The sequence below is a fragment of the Neofelis nebulosa genome, chromosome 13 (assembly GCF_028018385.1).
Source record: "Neofelis nebulosa isolate mNeoNeb1 chromosome 13, mNeoNeb1.pri, whole genome shotgun sequence".
NCBI lineage: Eukaryota > Metazoa > Chordata > Mammalia > Carnivora > Felidae > Neofelis > Neofelis nebulosa.
The window spans coordinates 62,201,614-62,225,621 of NC_080794.1; the positions used below are offsets into that span (position 1 = coordinate 62,201,614).

The 24,008-nt window shown below is 38.5% G+C and overlaps 1 protein-coding gene and 1 non-coding gene across 4 annotated transcripts in view; one reads left to right on the forward strand and one right to left on the reverse strand.

The window, feature by feature from the left end:
• Positions 1 to 24,008, reverse strand: part of HPSE2 (heparanase 2 (inactive)) — a 688,711-nt gene that overhangs the window by 150,905 nt on the left and 513,798 nt on the right. For all 3 annotated transcript variants that reach the window (XM_058697425.1, XM_058697426.1, XM_058697427.1), the window contains exon 7: positions 8,591 to 8,684. In XM_058697425.1, coding sequence (XP_058553408.1) covers positions 8,591 to 8,684 — 94 coding nt within the window. The remainder of the gene's footprint in view (positions 1 to 8,590; positions 8,685 to 24,008) is intronic.
• On the forward strand, positions 4,746 to 4,852 carry LOC131494212 (U6 spliceosomal RNA). Its single transcript, XR_009253259.1, has one exon. It is a non-coding gene; the product is annotated as a U6 spliceosomal RNA (small nuclear RNA).

Here is a 24,008-nt window from a genome sequence, read left to right on the forward strand (position 1 = left end):
GTCTACGATCAAGAATAAGCACTAGAAGAGGGAGAGACTGGACAGCAGCTGCTCACACAAGAATGACTCTTCCTCCCTTCCCCAGTTATTTTCCATGAGTAACCAATCCCTAGGCTTACTGGACAGTCTACCCACTGACGAGGCAGGCTTTATCATCCTCAGAAGTAATTTTCTCTCATTCAAGACAAACCATATAATCCCCCCTTCCATGTGGAAAATTGGAAGGTCACCTCAAGGTGCCTATTCCTCCTGAAGAAGCTTTTTACCCCAAACCACAATTTGTCCCCAGGGCCATTCCTCCAAGTGTCTATGGGCAGCATATACCTTTGCATTGTGATTGCCTTGCACATAACCAGAACTCACTATGCATTGACCAAAAGCCTGTGCACATGGGATGTAAGAATGAAGTCCAGTGAATAAATGCAAATCACTCCCTCAAAAGCCCAGTCCTCTTCCACTACCTAATACTGTGGTAATATTAGACATGACCTAACATTGGGGTATATAACTTTCACTGGACTCTAACTTCTGGGACACCTATGCCAGATTATATCAACTGATTGTGGCATTGAATTGATGTTCTTTCATCAGGACATTCAGTGCTATTTAAAAGTCTTCCTAATCCTGGGTGGTTAGGAATACAAATATTATATTGGCTACAAAATAAATGGCTAACAAGTATGGTAGATGCAGAAGAGTGGATTGGGGGCGCCTGGATGGCTCAGTCGGTTAAGCATCCAACTTCAGCTCAGGTCATAGATGGACCTCTCAGGACCCTGTGGGGATCACCTACCATTCCTTTGCCTAGAGCCATTTTCATACTGAAGGGTGGGAAAGGGGGAACCAAGACCAAAGTCTGTACCTCAGTCAACTAAGCCCTAGGAGGATGTGACCCTCGTGTCACATCCATTTCCCCCACACCCTTCCTTCACCACACCAGATCCTTGCCATTGTTTACAAAATCTCTCACTTTCAAATTGTGAAAACACTAGCTGCATGCACTGATAATAGCAAATCAGATTCATAGTCTAGATGCCCGGTCGGGAGCTCTCTAAACTTGACTTTACAAGCGGATTATTTTTATCTTGCACCTTTACAAAGTAGATTCCAGAGTAAATAAAAACGTGATTCTAAAAATGTTAGAAGACAATATAAGCTAAAATGAAATAATTTCACATTAGAGAAGGCTGTTTAAAATAAGACACAGGGACCCCTGGGTAGCTCAGTCAGTTAGGCATCAGACTTTGGCTCAGGTCATGACCTCGCAGTTTCTAGGTTCAAGTCCCACATTGGGCTCTGTGCTGACAGCTTGGAGCCTGGAGCCTTATTTGGATTCTGTGTCTCCCTCTCTCTCTGCCCCTCCCCTGCTTGCACTTTGTCCCTGTCCCACATTGGGCTCTGTGCTGACAGCTCAGAGCCTGGAGCCTGTTTCAGATTCTGTGTCTCCCTCTTTCTCTGACCCTCCCCTGTTCATGCTCTCTCTCTGTCTCAAAAATAAGTAAATGTTAAAAAAAAATTAAAACAACAACAACAACAACAACAACAACAACAACAAAAGAAGAGTGGATTGGATAAGAGTGTAGGCTCTGGAGTTAGGTGGGCCTGGCCTTGAATTCTAATTTTACTACTAATGGCTTTGAGTAAGTGACTGGTTTCTTCAATGGGTTAGTAATATACGATGCACTCAATAAATGGCATTTGTATCCTCAAAAGTAATATGGTTACTGTATTTCTGTAAGTTAATGATGCATTTTTCACATTTTAATGGTTTTGAAATCAGAACGTTTTTTATAATCAATCTCAAAAGAAACTTGTGAGCTGAAATTTGCCAGCTGTTTATCCTATCTCCTATCTCTCCTCCACTCCCTGGCTATATTAAATTATGGTACATTTTATAATTATTTGTGTTTAAGAGTCAAGGAGATATGGTTCATAAGATGACAACAACTAAAGCTTTGGAGCTCTTTTGTGGTAAACATACCTTTCCAGCTAGATTCCCCTATTTATTATTAGTGTCTTCTATATGAAAGAGAAGAGCCAAAGATTCCCTTGGGTCATACTGTCCCATTTGTAAATACACAGCCAAGTGGCATCACAGAAACTAATTTACTGGGAAGTTCATGAAGCTCGAACTTCCAGCTTCCCACTCTCACAGGCCTCTGCTGGTATCCTGGGAAGGGGGCCCTAGTACTGTGTTCATGTGGTCAGATATATTTCTAAAACATGCAATTTTGTTTTGTTTTCTTTTTCTTAAAGAGTTTCCTGTTGTATGAATTTCAGCCCCCATAAAACTTAAGACACTCAGGGATGTCTTCCAAGATATTCATGTGGCACCATTTGTATTTGGGGTACTCTGACTCTCTTGAGTATATCCTTGGCCTGTGTTTCTCCTCCCTGCCTATGCAAATCTGCTCTTGGGAAAGGACCTTCTGTTTGATATTAACACCTTAGTGTGACTTTGAGCCAGTGTAGTTTACCTCTTCTCAGGTTATTTACATTTTGCATCCTCTTCCTAATGTGTAGAATGAGAGGTTATTTTTTTCTTCTCTCTTTTTAAAACATTTTTAACAATGCTTATTTATTTTGGGGAGGTGGAGAGCACAAGCAGGGCAGGGGCAGAGAGAAGGAAACAGAGGATCCAAAGCAGACTCTGCGCTGACAGCAATGAGCCTGATGATGGGGCTCGAACTCGTGAACTGTGAGATCATGACCTGAGCCGAAGTTGGACACTCAACTGACTGAGCCACCCAGGTGCCCCTGAAAGGTTATTTTTTTCAAATGAAATATCTGGCATTAGTAATCAGACTGAAATGTTATTTTGAACAACAAAGAGACTTTTCCTTCACCTCTCAACACATACCCAGAAGAAACTCTCCTACTATGCCTACATGTAAGCACAGCCCATTTATTGCTGTCTGAATCAATTTCTATCTAGTCAACACTATGCTGCATAGTTAGGAGCAGATTAGATTCTTCTGCGTGTGAACAGCTGAGATAGCAGATCCAAATGTGAATGAGACAGAGACACTACTTTACTTCTTGTACACTTCTTCCACTGTTTTACTCTGCTCGCTTACCTTCTCCTTCCTGCCTATTTCCCTTCCACTAACATTTATTAAGCACCTGCCACGTGATAGGCATTATGGTAAACAGGCAATGGCACACTGAAATGAACATTTAACAAATAAATGAGTGAATCAAACACTGACTTTTGTGGTAATACTACTGTTCTTACCCTAGTAATGTCATTTTCATTTTCTACTTCTCTTCACAAAAGGTTAACACTACTGTTGTCCTCATTTTTCCTTTAGTTGTGCTTCTAGTTATTGTATCATACTCAAGAATAACTGTTATTTTTTAATCCCCTTCCCCTTTCATATACTAAGAGGCTCAAATAAGTGGGTAAACCAGAAGGTTGGCTAAGAGCAAAAGCTTCCTTTTTATGTATTAATTACTTCAAAAGGATTAAATATTCTTCTGCCTCACCTACTTCCTTGATCCTGCAACTCACATATATTGGAAAAAGTAAAGACACTTCAAAAGAGTTCATCTTCATTAAATACTGTAAGCAATCATAAGCAATGATGATATTAACAAAAGAACGATAATGGTCATACTATGAACCATATAAACCATTCTCTCCACCATATATATTAACACTGGTAGTCCTCTGATCAGACTCTCAGAACTAAATAAATTAGAAGGTGCCTGTCCTTTAGATATTAGCCTAAATGTCACTTTCTCTAGAAGGACTGCCCTTCTTTTATACACTAAGATAAGTGTTTCCCACCATGGGTGCCCATAGTACCCTACACATCTCTGTTATAAGAGTCATCACATCTTATTATCATTGCTTGCTTCATTAACTATTTTTCCACTAGACCACAAGGTCTAGACCACATGTAAGTCTTTCTCACCATTTAATCCTCAGGGGCCTGGAAAATACTAAGAATGTTATAAACAGTTGATAAATAAAGGAAAGAAAGGAAGGAAGAAGGAAGGAATTTTTCAAATATTAGGGAAGCAAATTGTCCAGTTTATTTAGTATTCAAAATGCAATCATATGGACAGTACTTTTGGAAATACTTCCCTTATGACTGGGATTTCACCAACTCCTTCCTGTGCTTATTGAATTGCTGAAAATAATATCAAAAAGTGTTATTTCCTCTTCTGATTCCTCCAGGAGATGAAGACACAAATCATAGGGTCCAAGTGACTTAAGCCAAAGTGGTTCTTCTTGGTTCTTATGTCATTGTTTTGGAGTCAGCCCAGGTATCCACACTATACCATCTGCACTGTATCTGAAACATCTCTTACTTTCCCATCTGACTCTTGCTTACATTGTTAGATTCTCAACTCTTTCCCCCTGACTCATCTCCCAAAGTACAGATGATTATCCTTATTCTAATAGAAGGGAGAGAATGTGTAGATCATCCAAAGGAGTGGCTTGTCCAAACACTGTCTCTTTTGGCTTTCAAATACATAATGTAGATTTTCATATAACCAGAATTTGCCCACTGCTCAGAAAACAGAGAATTCTTCTGTAAATGGCAGTCCAAATTTGAAAACCACAGCTGTTTTTAGCAATTGAGTCACTGCCTTTCAGATGCCAAAAATATCACCTACCATACTCCCCAGGGTTCAAAGAAAGAGGAAAGAAGAAAAAAAGCAAAGAACAAGTTGAGGATGAAGGTAGCAGGAAGCTTCTCCAGTCATATGAATTATTATTAAAAATAACTACAATAGTGCTCGCTTCAGCAGCACATACACTAAAATTGGAACAATACAAAGAAGATTAGCATGGCCCCTGAGCAAAGGTGACACACAAATTCATGAAGCGTTCCATATTTTTATGGAATAAAAATAAAAACAAAATAAAATAAAGACATAAAAAACTACAACAACTGAAACAACAATAGTAATAGCAATAAGATTAGCATTCATTAGCAATCAACAAAATAGGGCCGAATGTAATGTGACTTTCCTAATCTCCATGAAAGGGAAAGATGAGAGTATTCTTAGCACCATCATTTTACAGATGTATAAACAAAGTTAGAAAAGTTAAGTGAATAACCCAACCCATGGTTACACAGCTAAGCCTGAACTCCAAATCAAGCATTAGACTTCAAATCCTGTATTCTGTCTCTTATTCAAACAGTCTCATCACTGATTTATCTAACCACTCCTTCATGAATTGATTTTGGTAGGAAATCTGCCCGTTTCCCATCACTGTAGGCCTAAGGGGGATCATTAGAATTTCTGTGAGCTTCTCAAAATAGAGTAGAAACAAAGATTATACTTTTAGATTTTAGATGAGGGTTCTAGGTATATATGCATTAAAATCTTACTTGGCCCCTCTATAAACTGGTTTTGGAAGTTTGAAGAAAAAAGTTTGGCCAGTCTGTGCCGGTGTGCATCTTGGACTCTAATTCCCCAGACCCCCCTCCCACCCACAGGGGACTTCAGGAACAGATAAAGCAACTTTTTAACTGGCAAAACTTGGTGACCCTTTTCTAGTCTCCCAGTCCCCATCTCCCCAGAGCAGACCAGTACCTAGCACATCCTGGGCTGTGGTGAGAGAGACTCGCATCTTGGAGGCCCTAGCCACTGGGTCCAGGCTGTGCAGCCAAGGGAATGTCTACCCCATAAATCAAATCTTGGGGAATCTGTGATCCAGCAACACCTCCAGCAGATACCCATTTAAGGCAATATCTGGTGAGAGCTTGTAAAAGAAAAGTTGGAAAAAGAAACTAGACAGGGAAATGATGGAAGGGCTACTAAATGATACAGGGCAGATGAAACTGTGGCAGACAGTATTTTCCAAAGATGACTGGAAAAATAATTCTGGTTTTAAATGCTCTTCTAGAATCTTGCTATTCTCCCATCAAGAAGAGTTTATTTCCTCTCTCCTCAAATCTCCATTGGTCTTGATGACTGTCTCAATGAATAGACTATGGTTGAAGTGAAGCCCTGTGACTTCTGGGGGTAGGTTACAAAAGGTAGTACAGCTTCCACCTGGCTCTCTCTCTTGGGCATCTGACTTTTGAACCTTGGAAGGAAACCCAGGCTACATAGACAGTTCATATGTAGGTATTCCAGTTATCAACCCAACAAAGGTACTAGCCAACAGCTGGCATCAACTGCAGTACATGCAAGTGAACAAGCCTTGTGATTCCAGTCCCCGGCCTTTGAGTCACCCTAGCCTTCAGGTCTTTCAGCTGAAGCTTCAGACATCATGAGCCAAAGACAAGCCATCCTTATAGTGCCCTGTGGGGATTCTTGACCCAAAGAATCCATAGACACAGTAAACCATTGTTTTATGCTACTAAGTTTTGGGGTAATTTGTTGCACAGCACATCATAACCAGAACCCTAACCTAGGTCCTGAGGGGACCTCTGGCATGTTCTATCTGCAACAGCCAAAAGTGAAATCAGGTTCTACTGCTAATTCTAGCCAACCCCTGCCAGGCACCTTCTTTATACAGGTCATTTCTCTTAGAGGCTCCACTGTTTCTCCTTGCAACTGCACCTGGCCCTCCCAGCGAAGTCCATTAGACATGCTATGAGAGGTCTGAATCTCAGTTGTGCACAGGGTTTGAGCTCTTTTCTTTAAGTTCCTTTGGCCCTGCCTGGACACATCAGAAGATGAGCTTAGCCACTTATTTCAGTCTTTGAACCTTCTGTGGTGGGTAAGAAGTATGCGGTGGTGGAGAGTAATGGGTAGTGGGGAGAAAGGGAAGAACCTAACTCCCAACACCTTTGTCTTAGTTCTGACCTAGAGTTAACTGTTCTACTTAAATAATTACAAGAGCACAGTTAGAACCTTCACTCTCAGTGCCATGATACCGCTGAATCATTTTACTTCCAATGACAGCCTTTTGATCAGGTCATTACATTTATATCAGAAAAGTCAAAAATTTAGGCACTTGTCTATCACGTATACTGTTGTAACACAAACATTTAGAATCATGCCTAGAACATGGTACACACTCAATAAATATCTATTGGATGGAAGAATAAACGAATGAATGAATGAATGAATGAATGAAAGACATTCCTCCCTCCTTTTAGAGAATAATATATAATATTAGATTAGCATAAAGTGCTTAGTAGACTGCAGTGTTCAATGGGGTATTTGACTGCCTTAAGTAATGTTTTGCAACCTGCTCAAAGCAGCTGTTAAACCTTAAAACTCTGAGTTCCTTGAAGGCAGAGACCATGTCTTATTCCATTTTGTATCCCCAGCACCTGGCACTTTGCCTGGCACTAGCTAAGTGTTCAGTAAATATTAAATATTTAAATATTAAAACCTAAATGAATGTCAAACAGAGACTGGCAGAGACATTTCAAATTATTTAGTTCTCTTAGGCTTTGCTTGGTAGGAGGCAGTGACAGAGAAAGATACTGGCTAGTGCACCTGATCCCCAGAGGGATAGACTGGGGTATAGGAGTCCAGAAGGCCTGAGGCTTCCTAGCTGCTAAAACATTTTGAGAACAAGAGGACTGAAAAAGCTTTTGTAATCTGAACAGGACATTGATTTGAATACCAAAAAAAAGCATATAGACTACCACTGTACCAATCAAAAGTGCTTTTCTATGATTACTCCAAGTATAATTTTATTTCACAGATAATTTTATACATGAGTCATTCATTCATTTGTCCATTCATTTATTCATTCATCCCATATTAATGGGGGTTTACCCACTGCTATTTTTCTGCAAAGATTTGTTTAATTTGCTCAAGATGTAGTTGAATGTTCAAAAGGTCCTCATTACCTGGAAAAATGACCTGACTAGGCAACAAAAGATGTGATATCATTTTGTAGAGGCAGATGAAAATTGCAGACAGAACATCTTCACAGTTCAGAATTAACTAATCCAGTGTATTTCAAAATGTTATCTGCATTGCATAGAATTACTTGACAGATGACTACTAAGAAAGAGGTATCTAAGATCCACTCCAGACACACTAAATCAGAACATCAGGAGTGAGACTGTAAACCTTCTGAGCAACTCTGGTGATTTTGACTGCACTCAAGTGTAAGAACTGTTGACCAAAGGTGCCTTGCTATTAGGACCTACATGCCATTACTTAATATAATACAGCTTCTCCCACATTTCTACAAAAGTAAGGTGTTACTTGGCTATTCTAAGACACCTAGGAATAATGTATATATGGCTGAGATATTTAACACTATTTAGAACCAATAAATATGGCCAATGCCCCAGACAAGAATTTCACTGAATGAACATAATCATTCTCTCTTTAAAGTAGGCCCAAATAGGCCCCTGCAAAAAGAAAATAACAAAGCAAATCTAGCCTTCCCTTAAGAAACTCACAATTTAGAAGCAAGCTATTACAAAATAGTTGTTATTAAAATAGAGAAGCTTTTAAACCTTGAAATGGCACATTCAAACTGTTCTCAATTTTAAAAACAATAAACAACAATCATCAGCTGTGAAAGGGAGATCTGGACTATACTATTTTTCTACCCTGGTTCCCACAGTGCTAACATCTAGCTGGGACCCCAGGACCTTTTCCTTGCTTTACTCCCAAACTCACTCCTTCTTCCCAGGAGACTTTTACTCACTTTCTGAATTTTCCTAATCTGGTCAGAGAGTGTGTCTAACAGGCGAGTTTTCAGGAAGTCCATCACCTTGACCACCCGGCCATCAATGTAGCAACTGGAATAAAAATAAAATAAGAATCAGGTAAAATCTTGAACAGGAGACTACAAATACACTTCTCTAACCAGAGGTCTCTGTTGCCTGAGGAAACAGCCCAGAGTTCACTTGGGCTTTCACATCCTAAAAAGTTTTTACCCTGGTGTTTTTCAAACAAGTAATCTCCTTTTTATTTTCTTCATTTCTACCTCCATTTGTGGAGTCATTTTTTTCCAACCTCTGTCACATGAACCTGCATTGCTTGCTCTGTAGGAGTGGACAGGAATCCATAATACAAATTAAGTAATGGAGGAAATGCTTACTCTTTTTTCCCCCAGGAAGAGTAATTTAACATCCATCCCATACCACCCCTGTCCCCACCTTAAAGTAGTAAAGGTATGTGACAGGTTTAGAAAGAATATTCAAACATTTTTTATAGGTTTCCACACCTTTAAATAAGAAAACAAATACTAACCACAAAAATCTGATACAGTGTAGTGAGTGGGTCTGAAAGGTTTCATCGTCAGTTCACTTTGTAGTCAACCCTCTCCTACCAACCAGCTCCAGAATAAATGAATGGATGAATGAATGAAGAAATAAATCAGACAGATGACTTAGTCTTCCAGCCCTCTCCTAAAATAGTAGTAACAAGTTCGGCATTCACTGTGGGTTTTATCAGGTTGTGTTAGTTGTACTGATAGTATGTTGTGAACATTTGACCAAAACAGATTGATCCAGCTTTGTGAGGCCCCTCTTTGTGAATCCTTACTCTGAAGACTAAGCTAAGACTGGCCCAGGTTTAGGTGATCTTTATTATCTTAAACTTTCCCCACCCCCATTTTTACAAAATTCCAAATTAAATCAACTGAATTAAAATAAATGCTTATGACTCCTGGGTGCCTTTTCCATCCCACTTAGGTCTCCCCAGCTGATGGCTAAGGATAGATCATCTCATTTTTAATAAGACATCAACCTATCAGTATATATTATAGAACTATGTGAAAATTACTTTTAATTTTAAATTCCCATACCAATGCATGATGTATTAGAATGTTTTAAAAAATTTGTTTAATTGTAAAGCAGGTGCTTTAGTTGAAGTGAGGGTGAGATGTGAGTTCCACCTACTCAGCCTTCCCCTGGGCCTCCTTTACCACCTCAGACATTTCCATGAAATCCAACATTTAAACCATTGGTATGTTGGAAAAAGTATGGGTTTTGGACCCAGAAATATCTGAGTTCAAATTCCAAATCAGCTATTTACTACCTGTGTGAACTTGGGCAAGATATTGGCCTCTACATGCCTCAGTTTTCTTATTCTTAAAAGAGGTAACATATCAGGGCACCTGGGTGGCTCAGTTGGTTAGGCATCTGACTTGGGCTCAGGTCATGATCTCATGGTTCGTGGGTTTGAGCCCTGCATCGGGCTTTGTGCTGACAGCTCAGAGCCTGGAGCCTGCTTGCTTCAGATTCTGTTCTCCCTCTCTCTCTGCCCCTCCCCTGCCCATGCTCTGTCTCTCTCTCTCACTCTCCAAAATAAATAAACATTAAAAAAAAAAAGAGGTAACATATTTACTTCTCAGTATTAATCAATGATTAAGCAGTTAAACCTAAAGTGTATGGCATATAGTAGGCACTCAACAACTCTTAGTTCTTTTTTAATTTCATTTTCAGCTGCAAAGATGGGGTCATAAACAACAGGGGACTGATGGTTAAATTATGTATGAATACAGAATCCTAAAAGTAAAATTACTATGTCAAAGTACATGATTTTGAAAATTTGGTGGTTACTTTCATTAGTGAATAAAACAAAACAATGACATGACCTTTCACTTCATTCTTGGTATAGATACTAGACTCAGATCCAATAAACATTTATTGTGTACAACACACAGTGCTGGGTATGGCCATGTTCATTACCTATAACCCCAACCTCTTCCTATCAGTACTTAACTATAAGCATTACTGATTTTTTTTTAAAGTGTGATTAGATAGCTTGCCACATGGAAACTAGGTATATTAAAACATAGTAATATTTTTTAAATATTTATTTATTTATTTTGAGAGGTAGCATAAGCAGGGGAGGGGCAGAGAGAAGGAGAGAATCCCAAGCATGCTCTGCGCTGTCAGCACAGATCCCTACACAGGGTTCCATCTCCTGACCTGTGAGATTGTGACCTGAGCAGAAATCAAGATTCAGATGCTTAACTGACTAAGCTACCAAGGTGCCCCAAAACATAGTAATATTAAAATTAAAAATAATTCATGCAATATTAATCTAATACACACCGAAGGACATGAATACTTGTTACTATATTATATGATTACTAGGCACATGATACACAGGCACTGTAATTAGTGTTCTTTTATGTTTTAATCAAATATATTATTGTCCCCTCTTTTCTCTCTGTTAATCTTCAGTAACTATTTTAAACATCATAATTTATAAGTTTTGCTGGCAACACATATAGTTTAATGCTTATTGAAATAAAAATATCAGATGCACTTTTTCAATGTGTCGGATTCCCATGAATGCCCTCCTTACCCAACCTAGTCATTAGTTGAGGGGCCTCCCATTCCTCCACTCCTTCTTTTTGTCTCTTTTCTCAAGTACTCAGAACTTGGAACCTAGAAAACTCTGGCTCAGTTTCAGCTTTGTCACCTACCACCTATATTAGGTTTCCCTTTCTTTGAAGTTGGTTAAAAAGAATCCCAAACCCACAGTTTTCAGGGTATACTGTACCAATTAAATCAGGAAAAATGCTGGGCATAGATCCTGGCACATAAAAGGTATTCAATAACCAAATGTACCCTCCAGGTTACTGGAGGCAGCGACCTAGACTGGAAAGCCATGAGATGAGGTGAGCAGGGGAATATCTGTCTGAAGGAGAGCATGATTTGGAATGAGGGAAGTACGGAACAGCAAAAACAGACTCTGGATTTCTGGTAGGTGGGAGGCAAAGGAAGGGATGGTAAGAGCTGTGTTTCCATTGCAAAAATTTCGAGTTTGAGAAGACCTTAATGGCCATGTGGCTTAAAGCATGTAAACTTGCTACAGTATCCCTGAGAAGTGATTATCTAGGACAGAGAACCCACTCTCATATACTACTACTACTTTTCCACTGTACTACAGCTTGAATCCATGAAAGGCTCTTCTAATATAAGTTTAAAATTTGCTCCTTCTTACTGTCCACTCAATGGCTGTTTTCTTGGACCAAGAAATAGTCCAATTTCTCCTTCATGTGACATGTGGGGAAGCAATTCCAATAAAAACTTTGGCTTAAGCTTTTTAGAGCCATTTTGGCCCCACTTTTAACCTAACAAGCTGGATTCAATCATTCTCAGTTGGTCTCAGGCTATTTCTGTGGACTATGAATTAGACTGGAGAGGGGAGAGCTCCAGGCAGGAAAGCAGTGTGACAAGGTTATCTTATCTCAGTACCGCAGGCAAGAATCTGGGTCACAGAAAGAAGTAAAAGTGAGAGGCTGTGAAGGAAAAACTAATAAAAGAAGGCTTCTATAGAGTGTAAGAGAAAGAGGAAGGGAATCAGTGATGACCAGGAGCTTGTGAGAGAGAATATTTTGGAGAACACTGATGCCAAAAACATGTAGGTTTTAGGTTTGTCAAGGGGATGGATGATGTTGTTTGAGATATCAAGGATTCAGAGAACATCAAAGAGGAAATACACAATAGGCCAGTGGAGATAGGAGGAGGAGGTAGAGATAAAAGTTGAGATAGGAAAAGACCTGGGTCTTCTGACTATGAGTAATGGAGGAAGTCATGGCTGCAGATGAGTTCTCCAAGAAGATAAGAGAAGTTAACCGAGAGGTCAGAGACCCTCTAAAATGCTTATGGCCCTGGGCACTGCCTCTATCTACATTTGGCTCAGCTAAGAGTCCTTTCTTTTCCCACTTTGACCACCACATTGTCTTTTTAATATCTTCAGTCTGAGTCAAATTTACATTTGGATGTCAAAGGAATCCCCATATAATACTGGAGTTCCAGCAACATTCATGTGCTGCCTTAAATACACATATATATTGTACTATTTCCATGGTACTTTGAACTATGGTCTCCATGATTTAGTGTCACTTTTAAGAGAGGGGCCAATTTAACCATTGATGTGAGTCTGACAAACCGTAAGCCTTTGTCTTGGGTATGCTTGGATAATTAGCTTGCTGCATTTACCCTTCATAAATGCAATGCTTCTAAGAAAACATTCAGTGTCCATAATCTGTGGTTATTTGAAAAATTCCTGCCCATTAACAGAGCTTCTGTTCTCTGATAGTGATTGCCTATGGTAAGAGCCTACTATATCACATGAAGGAGGTAGCGTAGCCTGACATAACCATTTGGTAAGACTAAATCATTAAAAGTGATGAAGATGGTGATTTCTCACCAAGACTGGATAAAAGGAAATGGGACTGGATTCCACCTGACTGTCAAGTGACCTGAGGGCTACTCTTTCTGCTTTCCTTTGTCTTTCTCATTGGGAAGATAAAGATGATTCTTAGCTATTAAGCAGTCTCTCCAAAGAGTTAATTAATTTAGTAATGGTTACAAAAGTGTCAGAAGACCAAATAAATCAGAGAAGAAAGTAACGATTGAGAGAAAGCAAATTCATTAATTAGAGGTGCTTTGGCATCTCCCACATAAACCCTGGCAGAATAGTTGGTTCTACAAACACTTAGATGGACACTTTTAGGTAAATCATATTCTTCCTCCAAGCGCTCTTGAAATTTCAGCATCTCTTAGGATCAAACCACAAGTGGCTGAGTTGTTCAACTAAAAGCTGAAGCCAAGAGAGTCTGCGTAGAAATAACATTTCTGGGAACTATTACAAATGCAATGAGGTTGAAACCTTTGTGTGTGGACAAATAGCCTGTCTGGCTCAATACCAGCAACCATTATTCCTCCCTCTGCTGGCCTCTAGATTGGCAGGTCATATCAAGCACACATCTGGGGAGGTGGGAAACATGGCAGAATATACAAAGTAACTCTTACCAATTCCTTCACCAACTCTCAGGCCCCCCTTAATGTTTATGTCTAGTTTACTACCTTTCATCTTATTTAAAACTTTGCCCTTTATTTATTATAAAAGAAATAAGTGTTCATTACCGGCAAATTAGAAGATGCACGTAAATAAAATTAAAATATGAAAACGAAAAATCACCATTAAGCCCAACACCTAGAGAAACCCATTAACATTTTGCTGTATAGCCTTTCAGAGATTTTCATAGTAAATGCACATAAAATTTCCCATAATTAGTTATTTAAAAAACTTATTCCAGATCCTATTCTACTAGTGTATAAATTTAAAACTGTCCCAGCCATGCCCATCCCACAAGGATACTGACAGAAACATTAGTGACTCCAGGTCAAATCATCTTATTCTTACTTTAATTTTAATTCCATTTTGGCCATCTGGGATCCTCTGCCAGGGGCAGGTCTCATCTCCTTTCTACCTCTGCCTGCCAGGTTTTTACCCTGATCCCCCTTCTCCCCCTTCCCCAGGACCCTAGATTTAGTCTTTAGGATTGTACTGCAATTAGCTACTTATGCCCATTAGCCTCTTAAAACATTTAATGAGGAGAATTTGTTGGCTCCAGGGGCAGCTGGTTTTGTTTACCTGGCTCTTTACTTTAAAAGGAAAAACCTTTGCCCCTTATTATCTGACCCCTTCTTTTATTTCAGGTAATTGCATTAGTGCTGGCTTCCCAATGCTCAGGAATTTCCGGACCTATTTTGCTGCCTGCTGCTTTCAGGGAGGAGGGGCAGTCTGCTCTGAATTCTAACACCCAGCCTGCTGAGTGGGCAGGTAATTCCATAAAACTGGGGCCTTCCCCACTGAAGGGGGAGAAACTTGGATAATCATTAGAACAACGCTGTTGACCTATAAAACCTATTCTGACACCTTGAAGCCAAACACTGGAGAGGCTGACTTGAGTCACTCTAAGGCTTTATAAATTGTATTTGCCCCTCCTCCAAAGGCCCTCATCCTGGGCTCCTGCTGAGCACATTGTTCTTCACACTTGCCTTTAGGTTTTCTTTCTGAGGCTACCTTATCCTTGATCTTCTTTGCAATTGGGTCAACCTTCTTATCTTGTGTTCTGAACAACTTTGGGCAGGTAAAGCCTGGATGAAATGAAAACTGTTACAAATAAAAAAAAGATCCTACAGAATATAGATATTTCCTTAGCTTTCTTTTTTAAAATTAATTAATTTTTTTCAAACTTTAATAGTTTATTAAGTTTATTAAGACACACAGATAAGTAAATACAACTTGTATACAAATGTCCCACTCATGAAACAACCAAACCCTTAGCGAACATTATGCAGAGTATAAATCCGCATTCTAATAATTTTCTGTAAAGTTTATATGTTTTTGTATTACTCTCCATGTGTCCATTTGTAATTTGCTTCCTTTTTTTATTTTTATTTTATTTTTTTAAATTTTATTTTTTTAATTTACATCCAAATTAGTTAGCATATAGTGCAACAATGATTTCAGGAGTAGATTCCTTAATGCCCCTTGCCCATTTAGCCCATCTCACCTCCCACAACCCCTCGTTTCTTTAGCTTTCTTAAACTAGTTCATATAAATCCATTCAGGAGTCACCAAGCTGACGAAAAGTTTCAGGAATTATAAAGTTTTGTACTCTGGAAAAATGTTATCATTGAAAAACGGTACAAGTAAAGGTCAAGGTTGCAGAAAATCCCACAGACACATAATGGGTACTCAAAAACTATATTTAATAAAAGCATGAGTGCCTGAATAAACTAATCCACAATGAGCCAAAAGTGTGGCCCTGAGGCACAATTACTGCCAAGGGCCCCATTTATTTGACCTTTTCTTTCTCCTAATTCCTTGCACACTTTGGGTCCTGAGTCTTGAGCCCAGGTCATTCTCCCCAGTGGACCAGGTGTATGTAGAGACACACAATGTCTTGGCAGAGGCTCAAACAGCTGACCTTTGATACTAGCGATGTTGAGGTGAGCTGTGTGGGAGGCAAGGAAGGAGAAGGAAAGCTATCTGCAGCTCCAGCCATCAGAGTGGGCTCTGAGGAGAGCACCTCTGGGACTTTTCGGAATAGTAGCAGATGATGGTAGCAAAAGTGTGGGCAGGAGCAGATCCATGTGTTTGAGTTCTGAAACTTAAACAATTTGTGGGACCATCTTTAAGAAAAAGAAATCAGGAGTACAAAATTAGGTACAAAAGTAAATATTCATTTAGGGTGACAAAATACATCACAACAACCCCCCAGAAACTTAGAGAATCAAACTCTTTTCTTTCTGAGAGCTTTTTCAGCAATTTATCAGAAATGCTTACATAGTACTACTTCCTGATAGCAAACTGCTCTACCCCTTTCCACCTAGAACATTCTACAACTTTCAGCATCTCCTGCACTCTGGGGAGCCAAGACAAGTGAGGGGCTCAAAGCTTCAGTCATTAGCTTCATGGCCAATTAACTGTGGGGCATCAATAGTAAGAATGTCAAGTTCTAAGTTACTAGAACCTAACCATCTATATGCAATACTTTTGAAACTCAGTGTTTATTTATTGGGAACTGCCTATATGGTTACCTCATTCTTTCCCTGTCATCTTTTCATATAATTGTCAATATCTGTAGCAGAATAGCACAACTAACTTAACTATAATTAAGTTAGTGCCTTACTAACTAGGAGAACATAGAAGAAAGAGGAAGGAAGGAGCCTTATATGTATTAAGTTACTTCTTATTTACTAGATATTTTACATAATGGGTCTCATTTAACGTCATGAACACTCCTTGTTTTGCAGGTTACAAACTGTGGCTCACAGAGATAAAGTAGGAAACCCGAGATCTTGTATGTACTAAGCAAAAGATAGCAAGCACGCCTCCTTCTCTGTTCTGCCCATGTGGAGCTAGAGAGTACTGTGTTTACTTCATCTGTCCTGTAATCCAGTACAATTGCTTTCCAACTGCCTTTAGTCTTGCCTACTTTAACAATACCGACCAATTGAACAAAACTGAGCTAAACTCAAATTTCTCTAGAAAACAAAACATTACAACAAAATAAAAAGAAAACCAAAACAACAAAAGCAAACACCTGGGGAGATAAGTAAAGGAATGGAGGTGGTATAGATTTACTCTGCAAAAATGTTTTTCAAAGTCTTTTAATAACTGTTATATGAAGAAAAGTGGTTCCATGGTCAAACAGGTTTAAGAAATGTTGGGTTAGGGGCGCCTGGGTGGCTCAGTCGTTTAAGCATCCAACATCAACTCAAATTATGATCTCACAGCTTTGTGAGGTCTGTGCTGACAGCTCAGAGCCTGGAGCCTGCTTCAGATTCTGTGTCTCCCTCTCTGCCCCTCTCCTGCTCTCTCTCTCTCCCTCTCTCTCTCTCTCTCTCTCAAAAATAAACATTTTAAAAAATTAAAGAAAAAAAGAAAGCCTGGGGTTAAAATCAAGAACTACTTCCTATTCAATCCATAATGGAATAACTGGTGTAAGAATTACCATTCTGTCACAGACAACTCAAAATCCAAGACAAAATATATAAAACAACCGTTTGAAGGACTTAGAGAGCAACCACTCAGGCTGTGATCTTTGACAGAGGGGTAGGCACATGAAGTGAGCTCCACATGCACCAGAGCTTGTGCCCCTGGATGGGGTGGAGAAAGCTTACTGACCACCAAAATTTGGTGCTCTCCTGTAGTGCAGAGCTGTTTGCTAAGAAGCAGCTGCTCAGCCAGAACCTATTATTTCTCTGCCACTGTCAAAGGAAAGGGGCTTAAAAGACTAATCAGCCCAAAGCAAAGTGAACAGAAGTAATATATCACTTCTGGGCTGAACTTGATGGAGATGTGTATCACTTCTGAGCAGAAATTAACATGTCTTCCATATAGCCTCTTTCCCCACTGCCAGAGGAATGGAAAGTCTCCAAGGAGAAGTCATGAGATGGAAAAAGCATGGGTCCTGGAATGACCACATATAAAGCCATCTATCAGGTATATCAGGATTGGATATGACATTAATGAAAAACAAACTGTTTAGACCACTGAAATTTGGGGGTTTATTTATTAAAGCAATTAGTGTTCTATTTACTAGTGCATAGGTATTTGTTACAACAAAACTTCATTTCACCAATCTTTTTGATCAGCAGTTCATAATAAAGAGGCATCCTTTGGAAAGAAATGGTCCCTGGTATGAAAATAAAAAGAATAACCTAGAGAATCCTAGTTAATTTTAGTTTGAATCAACTGGGTGACTGTCAACAGGGGGTTGAATTCTTATGCCATGAGACTAGTAGTTGATGAGGGGAGAGATCATCTTTCTTCTTCTACATCTAGGCAAGGTGAATATCTGTCCAGGATGAAAACAGTGACCAAGGCAATTACTGCTGACCAAGGAGGACATGGAATCTGCACTTTGGAAGGCAGGCCAATTACTAAAGGCCACATATCAGTAGGTGGCAGTCTTTTAACTCTACATTCAGAATTCTCTAGTAGGTTTCCGTGGAAAACCTGAGTTTTCACTCTGAGGGACAATGATAGTTTGAGGTAGATTTATTTAGGCATTCTCACTCTGAAGAAAATCACATATTCTAATCTGCATACCTCACATATGCAGAAACCCAGAGGTTCACCCCTACCTTTCATGAGGCTGCTTATGTACAGATACCCAATGTTCACAAATGTGCACATGCACATACACACGCACCCACACATGTACACACACACACACACACACACACACAGAAACTGCTTCTGTAACTACACCTGCCAACATCCTATATATTTTAGTTCCTGCATTTAACTTTTATTCCCAGCAAATTCAGTGTCATAGAGCTATACCTCCTTGAAGTATATTCACCATGTAGAATATTACACCTAGAGAAAATCTTACATCAATATATCTCTTTTCATGACAATTGCCACTTATTCATTTAAAAAGAAAGGCTGGCTCTCACCATATAAAACCTTTGAAGACACTATTTACCATGAACATACGTCTGTGTACACACATGCATATGTGTATATATGTGTTAAGAGAGACTAAGAGGTTGACATGGAGAGACATACTCATCTTTTAGATTTCAAGACTGTGGTAAACATAAAATCAGTTTCTGTGTTGCATAGAAAATGTTACTTGAGCCCCCAAGGAAACCATTTCTGGCAGGATATTTTAAATTTCAGTATTGCATTATTGTGTGATTTAATTTCAGTATCACTAATATTTAAAAATAAAATTGTAATTTTCCTTTAAATACTTTATTTTCAATTGCTGTATTCTTTTGATTCATAATATTTATTTTTTGAATTTCTTTATTTCAAGTTTTAATTTAAATTCTAGTTAGTTAAGGGGTGCCTGAGTGGCTCAGTCAGTTCAGCATCCGACTTCAGTTCAGGTCATGATCTCAAGGTTCATGGGTTCAAGCCCCACATCAGGCTCTGTGCTGACAGCTTAGACTCTTCAGATTCAGATTCTGTGTCTCAGATTTTGTGTCTTCCTCTCTCTTTCCCCCTCCCCTGCTTATGCTTTCTCTCTCTAAAAAAATTAAATAAATAAATACATAAATAAATTCTAGTTAGTTAATATATACAGTAAAATTGGTTTCAGGAGTAGGATTTAGTGATTCATCACTTACATATAACATCCAGTGCTCATCCCAACAAGTGCCCTCCTCCTTAATGCCCATCACCCATTTAGCCCATCCCCCCACCCACCTTCCCCTCCTCCAGCAATGCTCAATTTGTTCTCTGTAGTTAAGAGTCTCTTATGGTTTACTAATTTTTAAACAAAACAATGATTCTGTAATAAAAATACATACTCATTTTAAAACTTTAACATGATAACAAAAAGTACAAAGAAGTTTAATAATCATACCATACCCCAATGCACCACTTTTATCAACATTCAGAGAAAATCACTGCAGACAGCTTTGTATGTGTGTGTATATATATATTATGTATATATATACATAATATATATATTCATATATATTCATAATAAAACACTGATATCAACAATTTTAGAGCAATGTTATCATGTTATATATTCTGTTTTCTTAACAAAATAGATAAAATTTAATGGTATTTGAGTGTAATAGAAGAGAAAGAAGTTAAAGTATATAAGTAATAATGAATATTGGATACTAGTCCCTTCAAATGTTTTTATGAAAAATTTAAAAAGAGAAGGGTATTACTCCTATGTCTCTCCAACACTGACAACCACATCAGCCAGTGTTACAATTATTGACAACTACATCAGTCAGTGTTAAAATTTTTGCTTCAACCATCAAACATAATTTAGGAAACTCAAGAGGAGAAATAAAGTCTACTGCATGTATTCAACTTTTACCTTTCTGTTTTTCAATTTTCCTACTTGATGCTCTAAGTTTCCATATTTTTTTTAACATTTATTTATTTTTGAGACAGAGAGAGACACAGCACGAATGGGGGAGGGTCAGAGAGAGGGAGACACAGAATCTGAAACAGGCTCCAGGCTCTGAGCTGTCAGCACAGAGCCCGACGCGGGGCTTGAACTCACGGACCACGAGATCATGACCTGAGCCGAAGTCGGCCACTTAACTGACTGAGCCACCCAGGCGCCCCTAAGTTTCCATATTTTATTAATTCTTTTCTTTTTAGAAAATTTACTTTAGCCATTCTTTTAGGTAGGTCTTCTGTCAACAAACTCTCTTATTTTTTCCTTCATCTGAAAATGTCTTGATTTCCCTTTTATTCCTGAAGGATCTTTTTGCTGGATAGAGATTGCTAGATAGACAAGTTTTGACACAAATGTTAGATCTTTTGTTTTGGTCCTACAGATCCTTGAGACTCTGCTCATTATTTTATCTTATTTTTTTCTAGTCTCTGTTCTATTGTTCAGATTGGGTAATTTCTATTATTCTTTCTTCAAGTTCACTGGTTTTTAAAAATCTATCTCTTTATTTCTGCTGTTGAACACATCCACTGAGTTTTTATTTCATTTTCTGTATTTTCACATCCATTTGGTTATTCTTCATACCTTTTATTTCTTTGTTGAGACTTCCTACTTCTTTTCTGAGTCTATTTTTTCATTTGCTTCAAGAGTTTTTGTAATTGTTCATTGAAATAGTCTTATGATGGCTGATTTTTTTTATTATTAAATTTTTTTAAGGTTTTTTTTTGAGAGAGAGAGACAGAGCATGAGTGGGGGAGGGACAGAGAGAGAGGGAGACACAGAATCTGAAGTAGGTTCCAGGCTCTGAGCTGTTAGCACAGAGCCTGACACAGGGCTGGAACCCATAAACCCTGAGATCATGACCTGAGCTGAAGTCATACACTTAACTGACTGAGCCACCCAGGCACCACTATGATGGCCGATTTAAAATCCTTAGATAATTTGAACATTTCTGTTATCTCAATGTTTGCATCTATTAATTATTTTTTCTCATTCAAGTTGATATTTTTCTGGTTTTTGGTAGAGAAATGATTAAAAAAAATTTTTTTTAATGTTTATTTATTTTTGAGAGACAGAGAGAGAGAGAGAGAGAGCACAAGCAGAGGAGGGACAGAGAGAGAGGGAGACACAGAATCTAAAGCAGGCTCCAGGCTCTGAGCTAACTTGTATACATCATATATGCAGGACTTTTAAACCTCAAGATCAGGATCTGAGTTGAAGTCAGATGCTCAACTGGGTGAGACACCCAGGTTCCCTGACAAGTGATTTTTTACATGATATCTGGACATTTTGGGAATTGTGTTATAAGACTCTGCATCTTATTTAACTCTTCTGTTTTGGTTGGCCTCCTCAGACACCACTCTGGCAGGGTAAGAAGGGAACACTGCCTCATCACTGTCATGTATGGTTGGAAGTCCAGGTTCCCCACCTGACCCTCACTGACACTCAGGAGATAGGGGAACTCAAGTTCCAACTCCCCACTAGACATCTGATATACTACTGATATACTACCCTAAGTTCAAGGGGTAGGAGTGCCTCATTACTGCTCCTCACATGGCCTCCACTGACACAAATGGTGGAGTAGCCTCACTACTGCTGGATAGTGGTGAAAGTCCTGAGTCTCCAGTAGGTATCTTCTGACAGAATCCCAGAGGGGAGGGGAAGAGATGTGTCATTCCTGACAAGTGGAGGTAGGAGTCCAGGTTCCCTATTTTGTTTCCACTAACACTGAGTGGGATGGTAGAGAGGGTCTTCATTATAAACTAGCAGAAGTGAAAATCCCAGCACTCCTCATTAGGCCTTCACTGATGGCACCCCAGTGGGGTTTTTGAGATGCTTATTCATAGTCTGGTCAGGGTGAAAGTCTCAGCATTTTGTTTGACCTTTGCTGGCAGGGGTTGGGGTGGGGACAGTACCATGGTTTTTCTGTGGGGTTTGACTAGAGTACAGTGGTTATTGTCTAAAATTTTTCTATTTTGCTAGGCTGTTCCTTTCCTGGACCTCTGGATAGGGAGAGCTGGCCTTTGTTGGAGCATGTTTTGTTTGTATCTGTTGGTGCTTCTCGGTTGCCAGCTCCTCTAGAACCAGGTCTGGGATCTATGCAGAAAAAAAAAACACCACACACACAAAAAGACCCCAAACCAAGGAGTTCACCACTGTGCTGTTCCCTGATTCCTAGGCTACCTTATTCTTTCCATCTTTCAGAATTTTTTATGTCTACAAACAATAGCTAGAGCTTTAGTATTACCTAAATAGAGGAATAAGCAAAAGTATGTATACTCCATCTTTTCTGGAAGCTAAAATTTCTATAATTTATTTTTAACTATAATACCAGAAATTTTAATTTTTAATCTTAATCCTTAAATATAAAAATAGTTATATTTATTTTATATTTACAACCAATCCCTTTTACCACCATTTACTCATCATGATTCCATTTTTGTTTGGCTACTTCATCTTCAAGTAGAAGATTTTCAACAAAGTCTTGTGCATAACTAACTTTTTCCTAAGTTTCTATATGCTTGAAAACTTCATTCTGCTGCCTCTATAATGAAAGGTAAGTTTGGTGTATATAATTGGCTGTTATGAGTCTTCCATAATAAATAAGACACCTTAAATATCAAATTTTCAATTGGTTATAACTAGAAGATAGCTAGTTCTGATTGTTTAGGAGAAATACTTAGACATTACTCTCCTAGAAACAATAATACACCCTCTTCCATTTTAGCTGAATGTCCCCTTCCAATCAAATAGGGAAATTCATGATAAGGATGCTGATGATGACAGTATAAAACTAATAGTTACTGAATGCTTAGTACGTGTCATGCATCATATATATTTATAATACACAATATTATGAGATTATTTGTTCAATAAACACTTGTGGAACTCATGCTATATGCTAGCTATATTCTGGAGTCTAGGTAGAATCTATTCGTGTTCATGTTTTACATATGGAAAAATGAGTCTCAGAGAAGTTGAATATCTTGTTAGTAAATGGCACAGACCAATATTTGAAGTTAGATATGTATCATGTTTAATCACAACATATACTTGCTTTCTAGCTGAATAAATATGATAAATCACATCAGTACCATGAAATAAAATTCAAATCCTTGGGCTAGTACTCAGAATGTATAATTACATGATTTGTACCTGACATATGATTTGATTAGATTTATTTAGCAAGTAGGAATTTTAATGTCATAATTTCAAGGTAAAATGTCACATACCTCTCAACAAAGAAATGATTCCTTACCATCCTTCCCTTCAAAAACCTTCAAAAAATTGAAATTTTTATCATACCCTAAAATGTCCTGTTTTTTTTCTCCTTCAAATATCTTACAAATTCACTGTCATCATTAAACCATAAAACAGGCTGAGAATCAGGGAAAGCATTAGCAGGTTGTCTTCTCTGTGATTAAAGGAGCTTTTGTTTGAACATGAAGAAAAAACAAACTGACTACAAAGATTTTTAGGTAGAAGAACAGCCCCCCCCTTTAAAGAATTCTCTTTATTTAATTTAATTAATTAATTAATTTACTTATTTATTTATTTAATATATGAAATTTACTGTCAAATTGGTTTCCATACAACACCCAGTGCTCATCCCAAAAGGTGCCCTCCTCAATACCCATCACCCACCCCACCCTCCCTCCCACCCCCCATCAACCCTCAGTTTGTTCTCAGTTTTTAACAGTCTCTTATGCTTTGGCTCTCTCCCACTCTAACCTCTTTTTTTTTTTTTTTTTTCCTTCCCCTCCCCCATGAATTCTCTTTATTTTAAAGACTTAACCAAAATTTAATCAAGACAGAAATAAAAAGCAAGAAATTCTGTTTCTTTTTTTCTTTGAGAGGGAAGATGATAGCTTGATTTCTAAATTAAGAGCAAAATAGTAAAACTTCACTTAACATTCTG